This window comes from Rhinolophus hipposideros (assembly GCF_964194185.1).
Source record: "Rhinolophus hipposideros genome assembly, chromosome: 2".
Taxonomy (NCBI): Eukaryota; Metazoa; Chordata; class Mammalia; order Chiroptera; family Rhinolophidae; genus Rhinolophus; species Rhinolophus hipposideros.
The window spans coordinates 99,248,175-99,265,758 of record NC_138048.1 but is presented as its reverse complement, the minus strand read 5'-3'; the positions used below and the strand labels follow the sequence as shown (position 1 = coordinate 99,265,758).

The following is a 17,584-nucleotide window of genomic DNA, read 5'->3' as shown; positions in this document are numbered from 1 at the left end:
CTCTGTAGGACTTTGTTAAGTGCATGTTTGTCTTCCGCACCTCTTTTAGCCGCATGTGTTTCTTTTTCACCAATCTCATCATCATTCCCAGTGTCCGCTTTAAACGGAGCACAGTATAAAATTTCAAATTTGAAATTAATTTTAAAATTTATAAATTTAGTATTTACAGACTGAAAGGCTTTATGTTACTGGTTAAATAAAACACAGATGAATGGAAATATACATGTTTCATTTAATGTTAAAAAAAAAAAGCTTACTTGAAGTTACTTGTAATTTTGTGGCCCTTACCTTATTTTTACCTACTTTTGGGTAGGGGGAGGGTCAGTCGCTCTTAGGTAAAACCGGTATCTCCATACTGAGGTCAGATATTTTGAAGGGTATTTATTTAGTTGTATTGTTATTGAAACTAAAAATGTTAATTCTCAATTTCTAGTGTGATTTAGAAATACAGCTATTTTTCCTATTTCTAAAACTTTTTTTTCTGAATACTTTTTAACTTGGATCATTTTTACCTCCCTGTAATAGCCGAGTGTTCTCATCCCTTTGTGGATTTTGAGATTGTTTCCATTTTAAATATATTGAGTCATTAGGTCCTACACAGACTCCTCTATAATATTAGGTTCTAGCCCTGGAGAGAAAGGAAGCGGCCTCAGGCTTCTGTTGACTGACCCCTGGCGTCTCTCTGACTTCCTGGTTCTTTCTCCAGAGAATTAGGCCCTAAAACTCACATGGAACACACAAGATCAAATGTAGGAACAGGCAATGCTTTCCCTGGATTTCACTGTAGAAATGCACGGTGGGCTCTCATAAAAGAGAATTTCTTCCAAATAATTGACAAGTTTGGGTGACGATCTTAGTATTTTTAAAGATCATGTAATAGACCTCTTTGAAACCATAGGTTCACGTTCCTTTTCCCTAGGTTAGGGATCACTATGTGTGATTCTGTACCCTAAAATACTCCCTAATTTTGGTTTGATTTTTGTCTTTTTTTATTTGAACTACTTTGTCATGCAACCCAAGTTCTTTAATTAAAATAGACTTTAATGAATTAAATTTCTCACTTAGGATATTTGGAAGCAAAAACCTTAAATTGAGCAAGTGGTTTTTGGAGACTGGGTCCTACTATGTATTATTAATGATAAATGAGAGCTAATACTTATTTAGTGTCTCATATGTATTGGGCAATGTTTTATATTAACTCATCTCATCCTTACAATACCTCTGAGGGAAAGATACTAGTATTTCATCTATTTTATAGATGACAGTATTGGAACAGAGAGGTTAAGCAACTCACTAAAGCTCACACAGCTCTGAGATGACAAAAAACAGGCCTTGTGTTGTTAACTGCTATGCTAAAACTACATTTGACCATATTGTTAAGGTCTCGTGTTAAATGTCAGGTTTCAAAAAAGGACAGAATTAATTAATTAGTGGTGCTGTACACCAATTAAATATATATTCACTAGTCACATAAATATTTTCCTAATAATTAAGCTTTCTGGGTCTTTTTAAAAATGATTTAAAGTAAGAGCAAGTATATATCTTAAATTTCTTGATTAAGATTAAATTGTTTTTTGATGCGTCTCTTATGTCAGTGTGTAAATTTTTCTTGAGAATAAAGTAAAAATTCATTTTTCAATTGCCTAAGCATGGAAGGATGACTTAGCCTTCATTTGAATGCACCAGGCTGGGTGTAGAAATGTAACAATAAACAAATGAATAAATGAAACACGAAATCATTTTTTATTCTGGCTAAACATTTGAGGGCTCTTGATTTATTTGTTTTTTAAATATTTTTGCTATTCTTCCTAAATGAATTGTCTTACGAGATATTGGCCAGGATGAAGAGAATGCATGTTGGAATTTTATGTGTTTTCCATTTTTTTCTAAAATAGCAGTTTTTGCTATGCACGGTCCTTTGGGTTGAGCAAGTATATAATTGTGAGCTTGTTGACCGGTGGAATGTCACATCCCAGGGTGGGGGAGGGGCTTGCACACCACAGGGGCCTTGTCTCGGCCTGTTTCTTTGTAAGCAGCCTCCTTCCTCTGGTGATGGTGGGTGACAACCTCAAAGGGTCTCTCCCCACTGGCTACTTGTTTCCCTGCTTTTACTCCAAAACTCTGGTCTTTGGAAGTGAATGCTGATTAGCTCTGGGCAGTTGTATCCTGCATACAGGCCCTCTGGCGGCTGTGATTTTGTTTTCCATTTAGCAAATGTATTAGAATAATTTTCAGAACGTTTTTCATTCTGAAAGCCTCCCCCTCCCCCTTTTTAATCCCAGTTGTGATTGTCTGAGAAATGTCTGCTCGGTAACAATAGCATTAGCAGAAAATGTGAACTGTTTAAAATAAAAAAAAAAAAGCAGCAGCACTGTGCTTTTTAGAGGCTGCTCCCTCCCGACTCAGTAAGGGGTGTCTTCAAAGTTGAGCCTGGTGGGTTGCATATTCCTGTGCTGTGCAGGGTGCTGGCCAGTCAGTCAGCTGATCTTGGTCTGAGAAGTAGAGACAGGCACATCCTGAGGAGGCATTTTCTGCTTTGTTATATTTTTTTTGCTTCATTTTGGTTCTCCCTTTCTGGAACTTTTGCTGACTAGCCAGGTGGAATCAAAGCACGCATTTTTGTCCACGGCTGAGCCTTTGACACAATCGCAGAGGACACCAAAGGGGACGTGGATGGGTGCTGCTCTGGGCTTGGACTGTCACTGCCCTTTCTGTGTGGAGCTGCAGCTGTAGGTTTTGATGGGAGAGCCGGCTTGGGCTGGGAGAGCCCGCATGGGCTGTCTCTATGAGATGATGCTCTCTTGGGAGCGGGAAGGCATTCAGTTTGCTGGGAGTATTTTAAGAAACTTCTGTTTCTGTGCTGAACACGTCAGGTGGTAGAATTACCATGAGAATATATTCCTGATAATGTCTGCACTGTGGAAAATAAAGCGCAAGCCCAGGACTGAAAACAATGACAAGTCCGGTGATTCTGTATATCCGTCACTTCATCTGGTGAGCACGTTTGAATTCTGCCTTGCTAGTAGCCTCGTTTAGGTTTTGACTTTCCTGCTGAATTTGTTTCCTGCTGCAAAAGATGGTGATTATGATTGTCCTGTTTCTCCATATGCTATCCTTTGCCCTCTATAGCCGGGTATTGGTGAAAAATGTGTGTTTTAGCATGGGGGTGGGGCATCAGTAGTTGGTATGAAGTTGAATTTGCTTAAGAATCTTTACACTTATCTATATTTGCCTTCTCAAATGGCAGAAAGATGTATTTTTTTTAAACTGTTGTTTGGATTTCCCCCCTTTCTTTTCGTTGTTGAGATTTTGAGTGTGTCTGTGTTATTTGCACGGCAAGTCTCCCCTCTCCCCATGTCTAATTGAGAAGTCTGTACAGCAAGCATTTCTGGAAGGAGGGTGTTTGACTTGCCTCCTATAAAGTCTTAGGCGTTTTTGACTTCATTGCTGCTTAGTTGAGAAGGAGATGGATGTAGAAATGTGGGCTCAGGGGATGTGTTAACAGTTTAATGTCAAGTGACCTACATCGTAGATGTGTAATGCATGTTGACTCCCTAATAAGGAAATGTAGTGAGTGGGTTAATAGTCAGGAATAATTTAATGAAATTAACTTAAACCGTTTAATGTTAACACCAGAGTCTGTCGACTATTAGATTTTGTGTCATTTAATGAAACTTGAACTTTGACTGTGTCTATGCCTGATTTACCTAAATAAACCTTTGCTTTCCTGGATATTTCTTCTTCAAAGTTTGTTCAAAAGGAGACCAAAAAGGTGATGGAGAACTATAGGGATTACCATTGTGTATCAGGTTGGTGCAAAAGTAACGGCGGTTTTTGCAATTATTTTTAACCTTTTAAACCGCAGTTACTTTTGCACCAACCTAATATGATGGTCTCTGAAATTATGGAGTACTTTGCTTTGGTGTTTGTCTCCCAGAAAAGCTTAAGGAAAGGTTATAAGATTTTAGGTCACTCGGGCCCCTTTGAAATCTGTGGGATGTGTTAAACTGTTCAGACTCAAAGGGACAGTTTTAGAACTCTGAACTCACCTAGAGATAGAAGTTGCCTTTAGTGGTTGCATAACAGGAAGAGTTTAAACAGCTGGTAGCTTGAGTTGATAGGGTATACTTAAAAGCCTACCCCCCTCTTTCTGTACTTTCTTTTCATCTGCCACAGGAAGAAAGCGATATTATAAACATTGAGCTTCATGCTGGCTTCAGTAAAGTGGCCTGTTTCCTCCTGTAATTGTCCTATTCTTCTCTGTGTGTTGGTTGGATGATTCTTGGTCCTGACAGTGGGACAGCTCTGCTGCCCTTTAACAGCTTCAAACTGGCAGCTCTGAAAGGCTGAGAGTGCTTTTCCGTTTCCAGGGTGACTGATTGCAATCCTTAAGTGAGGAGAGGTTTATGCTTCTCCCATTGGCTGAACCTTGACTGCCTTCTCTTTCTCAGCAACCCTCCCTTACTTGTCCCAATTCCAGAAAACTTGGCTTTCAGGAGTATGTGGAGAACCGCCCATCAGCTACCTTTCTGGGCACTTCTGGCTCTAGCACCTGGTGGAGAATGACCAGGAAGTCACACTCAGTGTTGGAGTGGGAAAACCACCGCCCTTGGCTTCTCCTACATCCTATGTCCTGGCTAAGCTGATGGATTTTGATGTAAAGAAGTTTGGCCACACTATGGGGGCAGAGTGACTTAAGAACTGGGTGGAAATATATAAAATCTCTGGGTTAGAGGTATTCTAAAGAAGACCTACATTTCCTGATGGCTTGTGAAGATATTTGGGGGGTAATATTTTGATAAAAACCAAGATCCTCAAACTTGATGACATTCTTTTAAGTTAATTGTTTTCAAGCAAAAATTTTATGAAGAGCCTTGTAAATGACACCCTTTGACAATATACACATCCTAACTCGTAATTCTGTATTTTTAAGTTCTTTATTTGACAGGTAATGGATAGTAAAAAGATTACCTCCATTTCGACTCAGTTCCTTGTGATTTACCTGAGAGTTTCTACCTTGAACCAGAGAACGGGGTTGCCCCCTCCTCAACTTCAGAGACCACCTGGCTAAATCTATCCTAAGCTCAGGAATGTGTGTAAGAAGGAAGGGATGCCTCTGGCTCTGACCTTTCACAAGAGGACTCAAGGGGATTTGTAGGTGTCCCATGGGAGGGTAGGTCCTAATATAATTCAGGACTTGATTCATGGGAGAGAAAAGGGAGTCACCTGGCGTGGGTAGGAAAGGTGGGTAGGAGCTGCTGGGTTTGGCACTAACGGCTTCACCCATATCGCACTCACCTGAGCTCTCCCCACGGGCCTGTTTGTGGACATCAGACCTGAGAGGTGGTGAACTTGACACAGCGAAGTCACACCCTTAAAAGTGGGAATCTCGAAGTCTTGATGGTGAAACCGAGGGAATGAAGACCCAGGAACTCCACCCCATACCTGCCATTATTATAACCAAGAAACAGCCGAGAATGGCAGCCAGTCAGTCTGGGAGCACAGGGGGAAGTAGCTTTTGGAATTTCCTGCCTTTAATCTGTGCCAGAGTCTCAAGGTTATAACTTTGGCCCATTCTTAAAGTGTGGGACATCCTTGGTATAATACACGAGGATGCTGGATATCACAAGTTGGATGGCAACTTGTCTAAATGGTAAAACTTCAGAAAGGTGTGCTATTTCTGTGATGGGAATGCAGTGATGGCTTTATTTATCATGAGTAGTAGCTTTGATGTTAATTTGCATGTAAGTGACAGGCAGCCGTGGTTATGGTTGGGCTGTTTAGAAAAGCATTGTGTAAGCGAAGGTGCCAGGTACATATTTGCTCAGATAGGTTCATTTGCCAAGTGCCAACTCAGTGCGACACGGGGGAGTTTGGGATAAGCTGGAGGGCGGGGCAGTTAGTTGTCAGCTGTTCTCACCATTTGTCCATAGGATTCTCATTTCGGTGAGGCTTCCCCTACCCCCCATGTCTGTTCTTATGCTATTGCCTGTACAGTTCTCATTGAAGCATCCAAAAGATGTGTAGACATTTTTGTTTAAATGGATCTATTTGTTCCTTTTTAATTTTTACAACAAAGCCATAGCTAACTGTATGTTCAAGGACAAATTAAGTTAGTAAAGCCCTAACATAACTAACTAAAACTGTTTGGGTTATTTCTATTGAAATAAGCTTTGATTAAAAACAAATAGTCTTTCTTTTTAACAGCCTTGTTGAAAATATAATTCATATACCATACAGTTCAGTCCATTTGGGTGAGGTTTTGGTTTGGGTTTTTTGTTTGTTTGTTTGTTTGTTTTTTTGTCAGTCACCAAAGAGATCATTCTCTGTGGGAATATTCAGTGTCTGAAACACTGATTCCGTAGAGAACAGTGACTAGTGTCACTGACAGGTGACTAATGCTTTCTGGCAAGTAAGACCCGTGTTAATGTGAGCAATAATTAAGCTGTGGTAATTGTCCAAGAGTTGGAATAACAATTATGGATTTGCTCTTGGCTCTCCTCATCCCTGTCATGACATTGATGCTGATGTATCCTTGTGCGGTTGTGATTTCCTGTGTCCTTGTGCTGTCTTTATTCCAGACTTCCTTTCGAGATATGCTAATGAGGGAAAGGCACATTAATGTTAGCTGCCTTCTTCTGGGTTGAAAAATTGCCCTCGTGGAATACACTTGGTTTTTTGGCTCCTCTACAAAGTGCCAGCCTTGACTTTCAGCTCTTGGCACCAACTGTTATTTTTTTGGGGGGGGAGGGGTGTTCTTCCCATGTTCCTCCTGGGTAGGTGGGTGATGGAAGTAATTCTCTAAGTGCACATGTCTGTACTGGAAACACTTGGTGCGTAGGGATGAATTAGACCGTAGAAGCAGGGGAGTGGAGTATGAGAAGGCAGTCACTGCCTTCAAGGAGACACCCATCCATCATTTGTAGAGGGGTGTATTTGAACAGATATCAAGAAATTAGATTTTGTGCTACAAAGTGGCCTCTGGAGTAATTCCATAAAGTTTTAAAAAAAATACTAGCACTTGCACAACCCACCTGGAGGTTCTGATTAAATAGATCTGGAAGGGGCACTGGGCATTGGGAGGTTTACAGCCTCTCCCGTCCTCCAGGGGATTCTAATGTGCACCCGTGTGAACTGCTGACACTGCGATTTTCAGCTGCCCGGTCGACAGCCCATGCTTTGGAGAACTATTTTCCATAACTTGAAAAGTTGGAATTTTAGAATTCTAGCATCCTAAACCTTTCACCAGAACCGTCCCAGACAGAGATTAGGTAGAGACTGGGCTCTCTCACTAACATCTAGTTCAGGACCCAACACCCCTTATTCTTAGAGGGGAGTGGCCTTTCAGGAAGCTGGAGAGATAGAAACTTATTTTTAATATGTGGGTATCTGTTATTATCTAGAAAGTTGCCTCGATGTCAGTTTTTAACAAAGCCTGGAAGAATCTTAGCTTGTGAAATCATCTTTCAACATGACAAAGTATATAGAGCACACTTAACTAGGAGTCTGATGATTAATAAGCTTTGCATTTTGGGTGAAATGCGCTTAGCGTCTCTATCTCCATATTGGTAAGCTTCTTACAGAGTAGTTAAGAATACAGACTTCGAACCACACTGCCTGGTTCAGATCCTAGCTCTGCCACTTTCAAGCTGTGCAATCTTGCATGAGTTACTTAACCTCTCTGGGCCTCCATTGTCTCAACTATTACATGGGAATGATAATAGCCCTTACTTACCATGTGGGAGGATTAAATACATCAGACCAGTGCCTGGCATGCAGTGAGCACTCAGTATATGTTAGCAATTGCTATTATGGTTGTTCTGAGCATTCGGCGGGCTCTCAAATATGTGGAGTAATTTGGGAAAAGAGAGATGAAATTCGTGTGTGGCAGTTCATCAACTTGGAGGAACACCGTTGGGAAGGACAGATGTCAGATGGGTGTCTCTAATGAGTGATAACTTCGTGTGCCTTGCCTTTTCAACTGTGCTCTGAAGAGTACGGAACAGGTGGCCGCCTTTTGCCGCAGTCTGCATGAGATGAACCCCAGTGACCAGAGCCCATCTCCTCAGGATTCCACCGGGCCTCAGCTGGCCACCATGAGGCAGCTGACGGATGCCGATAAGCTGCGCAAGGTGATCTGTGAGCTCCTGGAGACTGAGCGCACCTACGTGAAAGTACGTCTGTTCTCCAGCAGGGCCTGCCTTCCCTCCCCCTCTGAAGGGGGGAACTTTGCGTGGTTATACGGTTTTTGTCTAACAACAAAGACAAGTCATGGAAATTAAGACTATCTTGTTCTCTCCAATAGAAGTTGGCCTTTATTCTGAATGTTAAGATTTTCTTTTGTGTTTTAAGGAAGCATATCAATTCTTACAGCAATTCATTTGTGTGTGTGTGTGTGTGAGCTGACTAAAAGGAGATGACGGTGTGAATATTAAGTGATCCTTCTGACCTTTCTAAATATGCTGTTGAGCTAATACTAAAATTGAATTTAGTTTTGAAAAATTTGTTATCTTCAGAATCTAATTTGAGTCTTGGCAGAAGGGTACCAGCTCTGTTTTCATTGTGTTATTACTTGTTTGACATTTACTTATATTCCTATAACTATAGTTATATTCTATAACTATTATTTCTATATAATTGATAATATATATTTACATAACACATATAACTATATAATTTCTAACAATTCCTATAACTATAATAAGGTATTTCTTTATATACTTTAGTTATACATTATAACTAATGTGTGATCTACTTTGAATGATCTGCTTTAGTCTTTAAATCAAGGGTCAGCAAATTATGGCCCTCAGGCCACATCCAGCCTTCTGCCTGTTTTTACAAATAAAATTGTATTGGAACACAGCCACACTCATTCATTCATGTGTTCCCTGCCACTGTCCTGTTACAGCAGCAGAGTTAAGTCAGGACAGAGACCATATGGCCTACAAAACCTGAAATATTTACAGAGAAGGTTGGCTTACTGCTGCTTTAATGGACCTTCATAACCTAATGTCTGTAAAATTAGCATTTGGGACGCAATCTTTTTCTTTTTCTTCTTTTTTTTTTTTTAACCCTTTAGGTTATTTATAGACTTTTAAATGTGCTAATGAGACATTCTTTCAACCCTTAGGATTTAAACTGTCTCATGGAGAGATACCTAAAACCTCTTCAAAAAGAAACTTTTCTCACCCAAGATGAGGTATGGTGGAAGTTGTCTTGATTCTGTAAGGGTCACAGTGAAATTTGATTTGGTGAAGAAGGAGTGGGGAGTGCACATAAACCGAAAGCATTTTGCATTCATTTAATCGTAATAAATAGGTCAAATTATTGCCTGTTAAGCTGTTGGCTTGCACTCAGAGTAAGGGGCTACCCTTACCTGCTGGTGGTGGGATCATTCCATTAATTAATGAGTATTGATAGAAAAATTTTGAAATCAGAAGCAAATAAAGTTTCTGAATACTAATGCAATATGAGGTGGAGTAAATTCTTTTTCATTTTCCAGCTTGATGTACTTTTTGGAAATTTAACTGAAATGGTAGAGTTTCAAGTAGAATTCCTTAAAACTCTAGAAGATGGAGTGAGACTGGTACCTGATTTAGAAAAACTTGAGAAAGTCGATCAATTTAAGGTAAGTTACATTCTCAAATAATGTAAAACTGCCCTAACGTCATGGGTGGGTTATCCTGTAGGTCGAGTTGAATTTCCTCATAATACTTCACAGGAGGCATTATACCCTTTTTGGTGAGTTGTTGTGCTTATGCCAGCGAGGGTCAATTCCTAGGGGATTCCAGGGGTTGGCAGGGGGAGGCAGCTGACTGTCCTGCTTGTCTGGCTAAGGTGAAACCAATGCCATCAACTTGCATTAAATGGTACATCTGCTGGCTTTTACTTTGGAAGAGGTACCAACGTTGATTTTTTGTTCTGTCTATATGGGGCCTTGCATACTTGGTATTAGCAAGTTAGACTTGCACCCTTGGTTTCCCAGTAAACAAGTTTATCCTGTTCTTGAAAACTGCTGAATGGAAATACTTATCATTATCCAGGAGGAAGACAGTCGTCCAGCACACATGTCCTTGCTGCTGTATTGAGAATTTATGACTAGTGTCTTAGTGAGGGTGCTCACAGCTCATTTCCTCTCCCTTGGTTGGGTTTCCTGTATTGTATAGATTTCCTGTGTTGCACTTGCAATTGACTAAGCTCATTGATTCGTGTACAACAATGCTGGCTTACATGTCACCCTCATATATGTTTAAAAATCAGATTGATTGAGGTAAAATTGACATATAGTACTCTTCATATATTTAAAATGTATAATCTGATAAATTTTGACATATGTATACACCTGTGAACCATCAACATAATCATCAGCCCGAATGTTTGTTCCTGGTCTTTTGTGATTCCTGTCTCCTGACACTTCCTTCCATGTCTGCTTCCTGTTACCAGAGATTAGTTTGCATTCTGGAATTTCATGTACGTGGAATCATTGCAGCGTATGCTTTTTTCACGTGGCTTCTTTTAATTGGCATAATTATACTGAGCTTAAACTATGTTGCTGTATCATCTGTCAATAGTTCATATTTTTTCATTGCCAAGCAATAATTCGTCATATGGATATAGTGCTACATTTTGTTATCCTTTCTTCTTTCTTGGGCCCCTGGGTTGTTTCCAGTGTTTGATTACAAATAAAGTTGCTGTGAACATTTATGTGTGAGTTTTAGTGTGGATATATGTTTCATTTCTCGTGGGTAGTGGAGTGAAATGGTTGGATTATATGGTAAGTGTACGCTTAACTTGAAGAAACTGCCAAACTGTTTTCAAAAGTAGTTGTACCAGTGTACATTCTCACCAGTTGTTTCTCCACACTCTTACGAGGTCAGCTCTCTCTTTTTAATTTTAGCCATTCTACAGGTATGTAATAGCACCTCACTGTGGCTTGAATTTTAATGTCCCCAGTGACATGATAGTGAACATCTTTTATGTGCTTATTTGCCTTCAATATGTCCTCTTTGGTGAAGTGTCTGCTAAATCATTTGCCCATTTATTTTATTGGGTTATTTGTTTTCTTATTACTGAGTTTTTAAAGTTCTTTGCATGTGTTGATTATAAGGCCTTTATCAGATATCTGATTTGTAAATACTGTCTTCTCTTTGTCTGAGCCCTGTCTTTTCATACAGTGTCTCTCAAGGAGCAGAAGTTTTAAATTTTGATGAAGTCCAGTTTTTCAAAGTTTTTCCTTTTGTGCAGGTTCATACTTTTGGTATCATTCTATGAAATCTTTGCCTAAACCAGGGTCATAAAGATTTTCTCCTAGAAGTTTTGTAGTGTGGGCATTTACATTCAGGTCTCTGACCTGTTTTGAATTACATTTGCTATGGTGTGATGTATGAATCAAAGTCAATATTTTTGCATATGATCATCTAATTTTTCTAGCACTATTTGTTGAAATGACAATCCTTCTGTCCTTTTCCACTGAATTGTTTTTGCTCTTATGTTGAACTTGGGTTCAGTTGTCTGTATAAGTGTGAGCGCCTATACATTTTGACTCTAACACTTGCAGAAACCTGGCTGTATAATGTTAGTACACAGGTTTAGGAGCTGAGGTTTTATCTCAGTATGTTTTTGTGTCATATCTTTACAGTGTCTCTCGGCTACAGGAACTATTTAGAATATACACACATTCAAACCTTTAACATATTAATATATACTCTATATAGTTATATATTTTTATTTGGATATAATTTCAGACTTACAGAAAAGTTGCAAGAACTCCTGGATACCCTTCAGCCAGATTCCCCCAGTGTTAACATTTGACTATATTTGCATTATTCTTTCTCTCCCTTCCTGTCTCCTGTATGTACATACGTGTGTGTGTGTGTGTCTATGCATATCTAGAATATAATTTTTTCCCTGAGCCATATAAGAGTAAGTTGCAGGCATGAGTGCTTTAGCCCTAAGTATTGCATACACTTCGCTTTTCTATGTTCATAAATTGCTTTCTATGTTCATAAATTGCAAGTTCAAGGTGGTTATGCTATCCATTTGAAATACAGTTTGGTTCATTGGTTTCTGTTTGTAATAATATATATTTTCTAAATTGGTAAATTAATTAATATGACAGTACAACACCATGATAAGGGCCAGTAGTTTGTGAGTTAATAAAAAAAGTTGCTTAACCTGGAACATAATAAAAAAAGACACAGACATACCTTAAAACACTTGATTTTAACCTAAACTATCAAACATTATATTCATACATCAGTCTTGTGCTGTGTGTGTGGGGCCTGTTCTTTGAGTTTAGGTCCAATAAATCTCTTCAGGAGAATTTGGTTATCAGAACTGTGCTATGAACATGACTGTATTATAAGCAGTTATTCTAGGGAGGGATTGGTGCGTTGATTTTTGTTTTGTTTTGTTTTTAGTTCAGGTGTACAAAACAGTGTAATAATTAGACACACCCCTCAAAAAGTGATAACCCCCCTTCCCCAATCTACTACCCCTCTGACATCATACACAACTGTTACAGTTCCATTGACTCTGTTCTCTATGCTGTACTCCCCATCTCGTGACTCTATTTCCCCAAAAATAAGACCTAACCGGAAAATAAGCCATAGCATGATTTTTCAGGATGACATCCCCTGAACATAAACCCTAATGTGTCTTTTGGAGCAAAAATTAATATAAGACCCAGTCTTATTTTTGGGGCAACATGGTATATATTAAATTATAGTTGACATTCGATATTATTCAGCTTCAGCTCCAGGCGTACAGCGTGGTCTGCCTAAGAAGACAAGTGCCCATCTGACACCCTACAAAACCTTTGGTGCATTGATTCTTTTAGCAGGTTTACTCTAAGCAGTCACTGTTGTAAACTCCATTTAAGTGGGACACTCTTTCTTCCCTGACTTCATGTCACTGGTTTATTGCGTAGCCTGACAACCTCCATTCCGTCCGTAAGGCACGCCGCCTGATACATATGGAATCGTCGTGGCCTGGGGCCTTCTCTCCAGCACCTCTGATTTGGGTTCTGACAGTGCTCACTCCCAGATGTGTCGCTGTTAGTTTCCGCCATTGCTGCTTTATTTCCATCCTGTTTGTCTATTTGGCCAAAACTTTCAAAACTTTTTAAAGTATTCAAACTGTGTTGTACAGAACACTAGTCCTAAGGAATACTCAAAAAAAAAAAAAAATAGTTCGGAGGTCAACTATGTTTTGACAAAATTTCCCCTTAGAAATTTGGAATGTCTGTCAGCCAGTCAGAGGCTTTATGAAACATAGGGGACACGCGGTCTCCAGGTATACGCCCCTCATATTTGGGCACATTTTGCACCTGAGATTGTGTTTTAAGGCCGGAAGAATAAATGAATACCTTCGTGTTCTCTCTGTGGCTGCTCTGCCAGTGCTTAGTCAGGATTAGGTGAAACGGATGACCTGATAGGGGAATGTGGCGGGTTACATGTAGAGCCTTTTTCTTCCACAACTTTTCTTGTTCAATAATTGAATGTGACTTGAAGGATAACTGACCTACAGAGTCAGCCGGTCCCTGCTGGTACCCTTTTAAGTCGGCGGGCGTGAGGTTGCAGGGGGAGGGCGATGCTGGAAAAGTCAAGGAAAAAGCAGAACATGGAAGAAACCAATTTAGGCCTCTGATTACCAATTATGTGTGGTTCATAACAAATCATTTGTGCTGTTGTTAGTAGGCAGTCTATTAGAATTCTCTGCATTGTTCATTAGCTTAATTACGCTTTTGGGAACAAATTTATCATTCAGCTCCAACACCTTAGTTTTTGTTGTTGCTGTTATTTGGAACCTTACCTTTACATCTAAGCCCAAATAAGCAATATCTCTCTCTGAACAAGACTAGATCAATGTGAAACCTATAGAAGATTCTTTTCTGAGGCCCGTTTCATACACTTATATAAAATATATAGGATAAAAAAGTATTCCACCTCATGCATATTAAATTCCTAACAGGCAAAGCTTCCACCCAGTTTTGATCCTTTGCAGGCAGAGGGTGTAGGCTGGAGAGATGGAACCTAATTCCCAAAGTCAAGCGTGTTTCTTTCTAATAAGCGTGTTTCTTATGTTCTTATCTACTCCCTGCTAGAAGAGAGAGTGGTGTTGGAGAGGGTAGAGATAGTGATCAAGGAAATGTGCTTTCTAATTTAGGGGGGTATTTGCATTTCCTGCATTTACTTGGTTTGTCTCTTCTACTTCCCGATAGGAGCTAATGAGAGCATTCAGATTTCTGCCTTTTCCAAAATGCCGTGTACATATTTTCTCACTAACATCCAAACATCCCAGATAGGTCATTTTAAAAACACAGGCCTGGAAAACAGTGGCATCTCCATTGTAATTACTGAGAAGGCCAAATGCAGTGTCTGTTACATAAATGTGTAAGCCCCGCGCGTTTTGACAGGCAGTTTGAGGCCATTAGTGAGCAAAGAAAGGCTGTGTGGCAGGTGTGAATGATGCTGTATAAGGTGTGCCTGGCAGATGTGAGCTCCCTGCGACATCCTGCTGATGCTCCCAGATGAGGCCAAACGTACTAACTGCGCTTCTTCTCGTTCAATCCAGAAAGTGCTGTTCTCTCTGGGGGGCTCCTTTCTGTATTACGCTGACCGCTTCAAGCTGTACAGTGCCTTCTGCGCCAGCCACACGAAGGTCCCCAAGGTCCTGGTGAAAGGTAAGGCCTGTGAGGACTAGGTGGCAGGTTAATTGTCAGATTCACAGTTTTGTGGCCAACTATGGTTGAGGGCTTTTGGACCAAAATCTAAGAGTAATTGATGTGCCACATGGTGGTCCCAACAAGCCAAAATAAGGGGACTGAGAAATGAAATTCATTAGTATCTTGAATTAACAGTTTGTCAGTTTTCTTAAAATGCAAGTTTTGTCTCAGCTATATGGGGCCAGAATTGATGGGTCATTTTGCAGTTGTGCAAAAACATAGAGGGTTAAAAATTCCCTACTTTATTCCTCTTTTTCATGAATTTCATTATACCCTACCACACTTCATGTACCTTTTGGTGGAATTTCGTCTTTCCCTTGCCCGTTTTTGTTCCCAGGTAGGTGACAATATCACTACCTAACTGTTTTACATCATCACTACTCAAGTTGTTTCAGTTATGCACAAAAAATGATTCAAGTTGCAATTATATTTTGCACAGAACAGAGGAGAATTTTTATATTGGCACACTCTTCTTCCTACATGTTCTGGGAAGATGATGGAGCATTCTGAGAGTTTCCAGAAAGTTCAGCATGTGGTTGTTGGTGACAGGTAGAGGGATCAAAGAAACACTTTAGTGGTAAATGGCAAAACCAATAGAATGTTAGATTTCAAAGACTCTCTGGAAATCTGCCTGTTATCCTTAATACTTCACTGCGGCTGCCATGTAAACAGCTGCTGATCAGTGTCTGAATATAGAAATAATTTACATATGTTATGCTTTGCTGCCAACGAGAATGAGCTTGACTTAATTTAAAGCCTGTTATAGGAAAGAATAGGACCATGCAGGTCTCTGGATAACAAACCAGCCTGCCCCAGATACTGACATACTTAATGGCAAAGACAGTCTGTGCACCAGAGTTCTGGTTCGGCACAAAAATTTAAGGGAACCTGGGAATTTCCTTGTCATGCCGTCTGTTTTCACATGTGCTTTATTGGCCCTGTAGTTCTGTGTGTCTGTTTCTTTTTACAGTTTAACAGTGCTAATGTTATGGGATTTGGTAATGTAACAATTTTAGAGCTCTTTGCTCGACAGTAAAATTATATACCCATTACAGTCCTTAGAGCAATGTGTGTTATTTTAAAACATTTAATTAGATTAAATTCTGTCCCTGTAGATTTTCCTTAATTCAGTAATATTTTTTTGCACCTGGAAAATATTATCATATTTTCCAAAACTATCTCTTAAAACATTAGGTATGACCTACATTTTCCTAACGGCCACAATGTGCCAAGAGGGTGAAGAGAACAGTTTGAGAACAAAAGTACCTATAACAGACTCACAGCTAGATTGGATGGAAGTGACACTTCAGTAGCTCACAAAGCCAAGGACGCTACCTCTCTTGCCCTAACATAAAATACAGTTGATGGGTTCAATGCCCGTGGCCATACTTTTGGACTTGAAGATGTTGAGGGGGATTCCTAGGTCCCTGTAGACATGGACCGAGACTTGAGATGTCCCACGGAAGCCATAGCTGCCTCATCATTGGCCCTGGGCCTGGCCTCCCTCCCCTGGCACATGGACCACTCGGTCACCTGCCTCCCAGTTCCCTTTCTCCAAAGATTTATTCTTTGGAAGGAGGAAAAGTGGTGGCCAAGCCCATGGCGTCTGATTCCTCTTAATGGAGCTTTAAAAGGGCTGCAAAGATCTTTATGAGGCCGCCCCCCACCCCCATGTGTGCTGTTTCTCTTAATTGACTAAAGATAGAGCTTAAGAATCATTTTACAGTTTCACAATGCCCTTTTACATCTCCTGATGTTAGCTCAGACTCCTAATCACTGAAGACAGAAATACATTTTTCATCTCTGGTAGGAGCTTTTGAAAACAACATATGCCCACCGTTAGGTCACTTTGATATATTGTCCTTTCTTCTTCCCATTTATTGCCCTCACTGTGGTTTCCTTCCCCACCATGTCTTTGCACTGAGAAGGCATTAGCCTCGTTTTCCTAATTATCCATTGGCAGGCACCTCTTTACTTGTCTGGGGACCCAGAACGCCCCAGGGCGGCTTTTCAGCCCACCTGGGACACACATAAAAGCCGGGCTGGTGAGGAAAGTGCTACCTGAGTTAGCTACATGAGGTCAGATGTATGTTTCCCTTTGAGAGAACTCAGTCCTGGGCAGCAGGGCCTGGTCTACAGATGCTAATAGCTGGTAGCACTGAATTAACATAGAACAGATCTTAAGAGGCATTAACTGCAGGAAATCCATCCTTCTTGCTCCACTTACCAGAGCTATCAGGTGCTGCTCCTTCTAGGTTTTTTTTTTTTTTCTTTCCTTTCCTCAAAAGAGGTTGTACCAGGAATGGAATGCTTGAAAGATTAGGAAAACCAGGTAAAGAGTGTTTTAAAATGTGTTTTCTTACTGAATAGAGCGAGGCCAACAGATCAGGAGACAATTGCCATCGAAGAGGTAGTTTGTTACAGTACCCAAGAGAATGTCATGCCATGCCATGCAGGGCCACACTGGGGGCACCAGGGCTGGTCAGGAGATGAGGGAGCGAGGGGAAAACTAGGCAAGAGCCTTTCTTGTGGTTCTGCGAGAAGGAATGGGCACGTAAAGGTAAGCGCACTTAGGATGGGCTCCTGGGTGCCGGGCTCTCCCAAGTTGTCTGGTGCTCGGCCCTGGGGTGATTAGGGGAGTAGTGAGTGGCCCAGAGGGTGAGAGCTAGTAGAGGAGGTTGGGGGGTGGAGCTGGGGCTCTGGATTGGTTGGTTTGCATGTGAAAGGCCAGTCCTCCACTGTCTCCAGGAATTGGCTGGCCCTGGGAGAGGCACTCTACCTGCATCTGTAAGGCCTCAGATGTTGAAATATCAGAATAAAAAGACACTCTTCATGCAAGAAGGGTAAAGAGCAGTCCCT

General features: G+C 40.6%; 1 protein-coding gene across 3 annotated transcripts in view; it reads left to right on the top strand.

Moving 5' to 3' along the window:
- The window catches only part of TIAM1 (TIAM Rac1 associated GEF 1), a 347,472-nt gene that overhangs the window by 306,904 nt on the left and 22,984 nt on the right, over window positions 1-17,584 (top strand). For 2 of the 3 annotated variants that reach the window (XM_081076606.1, XM_081076605.1), the window contains 4 exons: window positions 7,995-8,174; window positions 9,131-9,199; window positions 9,503-9,628; window positions 14,575-14,683. In XM_081076606.1, coding sequence (XP_080932732.1) covers window positions 7,995-8,174; window positions 9,131-9,199; window positions 9,503-9,628; window positions 14,575-14,683 — 484 coding nt within the window. Of the gene's footprint in view, window positions 1-2,791; window positions 2,995-7,994; window positions 8,175-9,130; window positions 9,200-9,502; window positions 9,629-14,574; window positions 14,684-17,584 lie in introns of those variants that run through there. The other variant, XM_081076607.1, reaches the window with a different exon arrangement.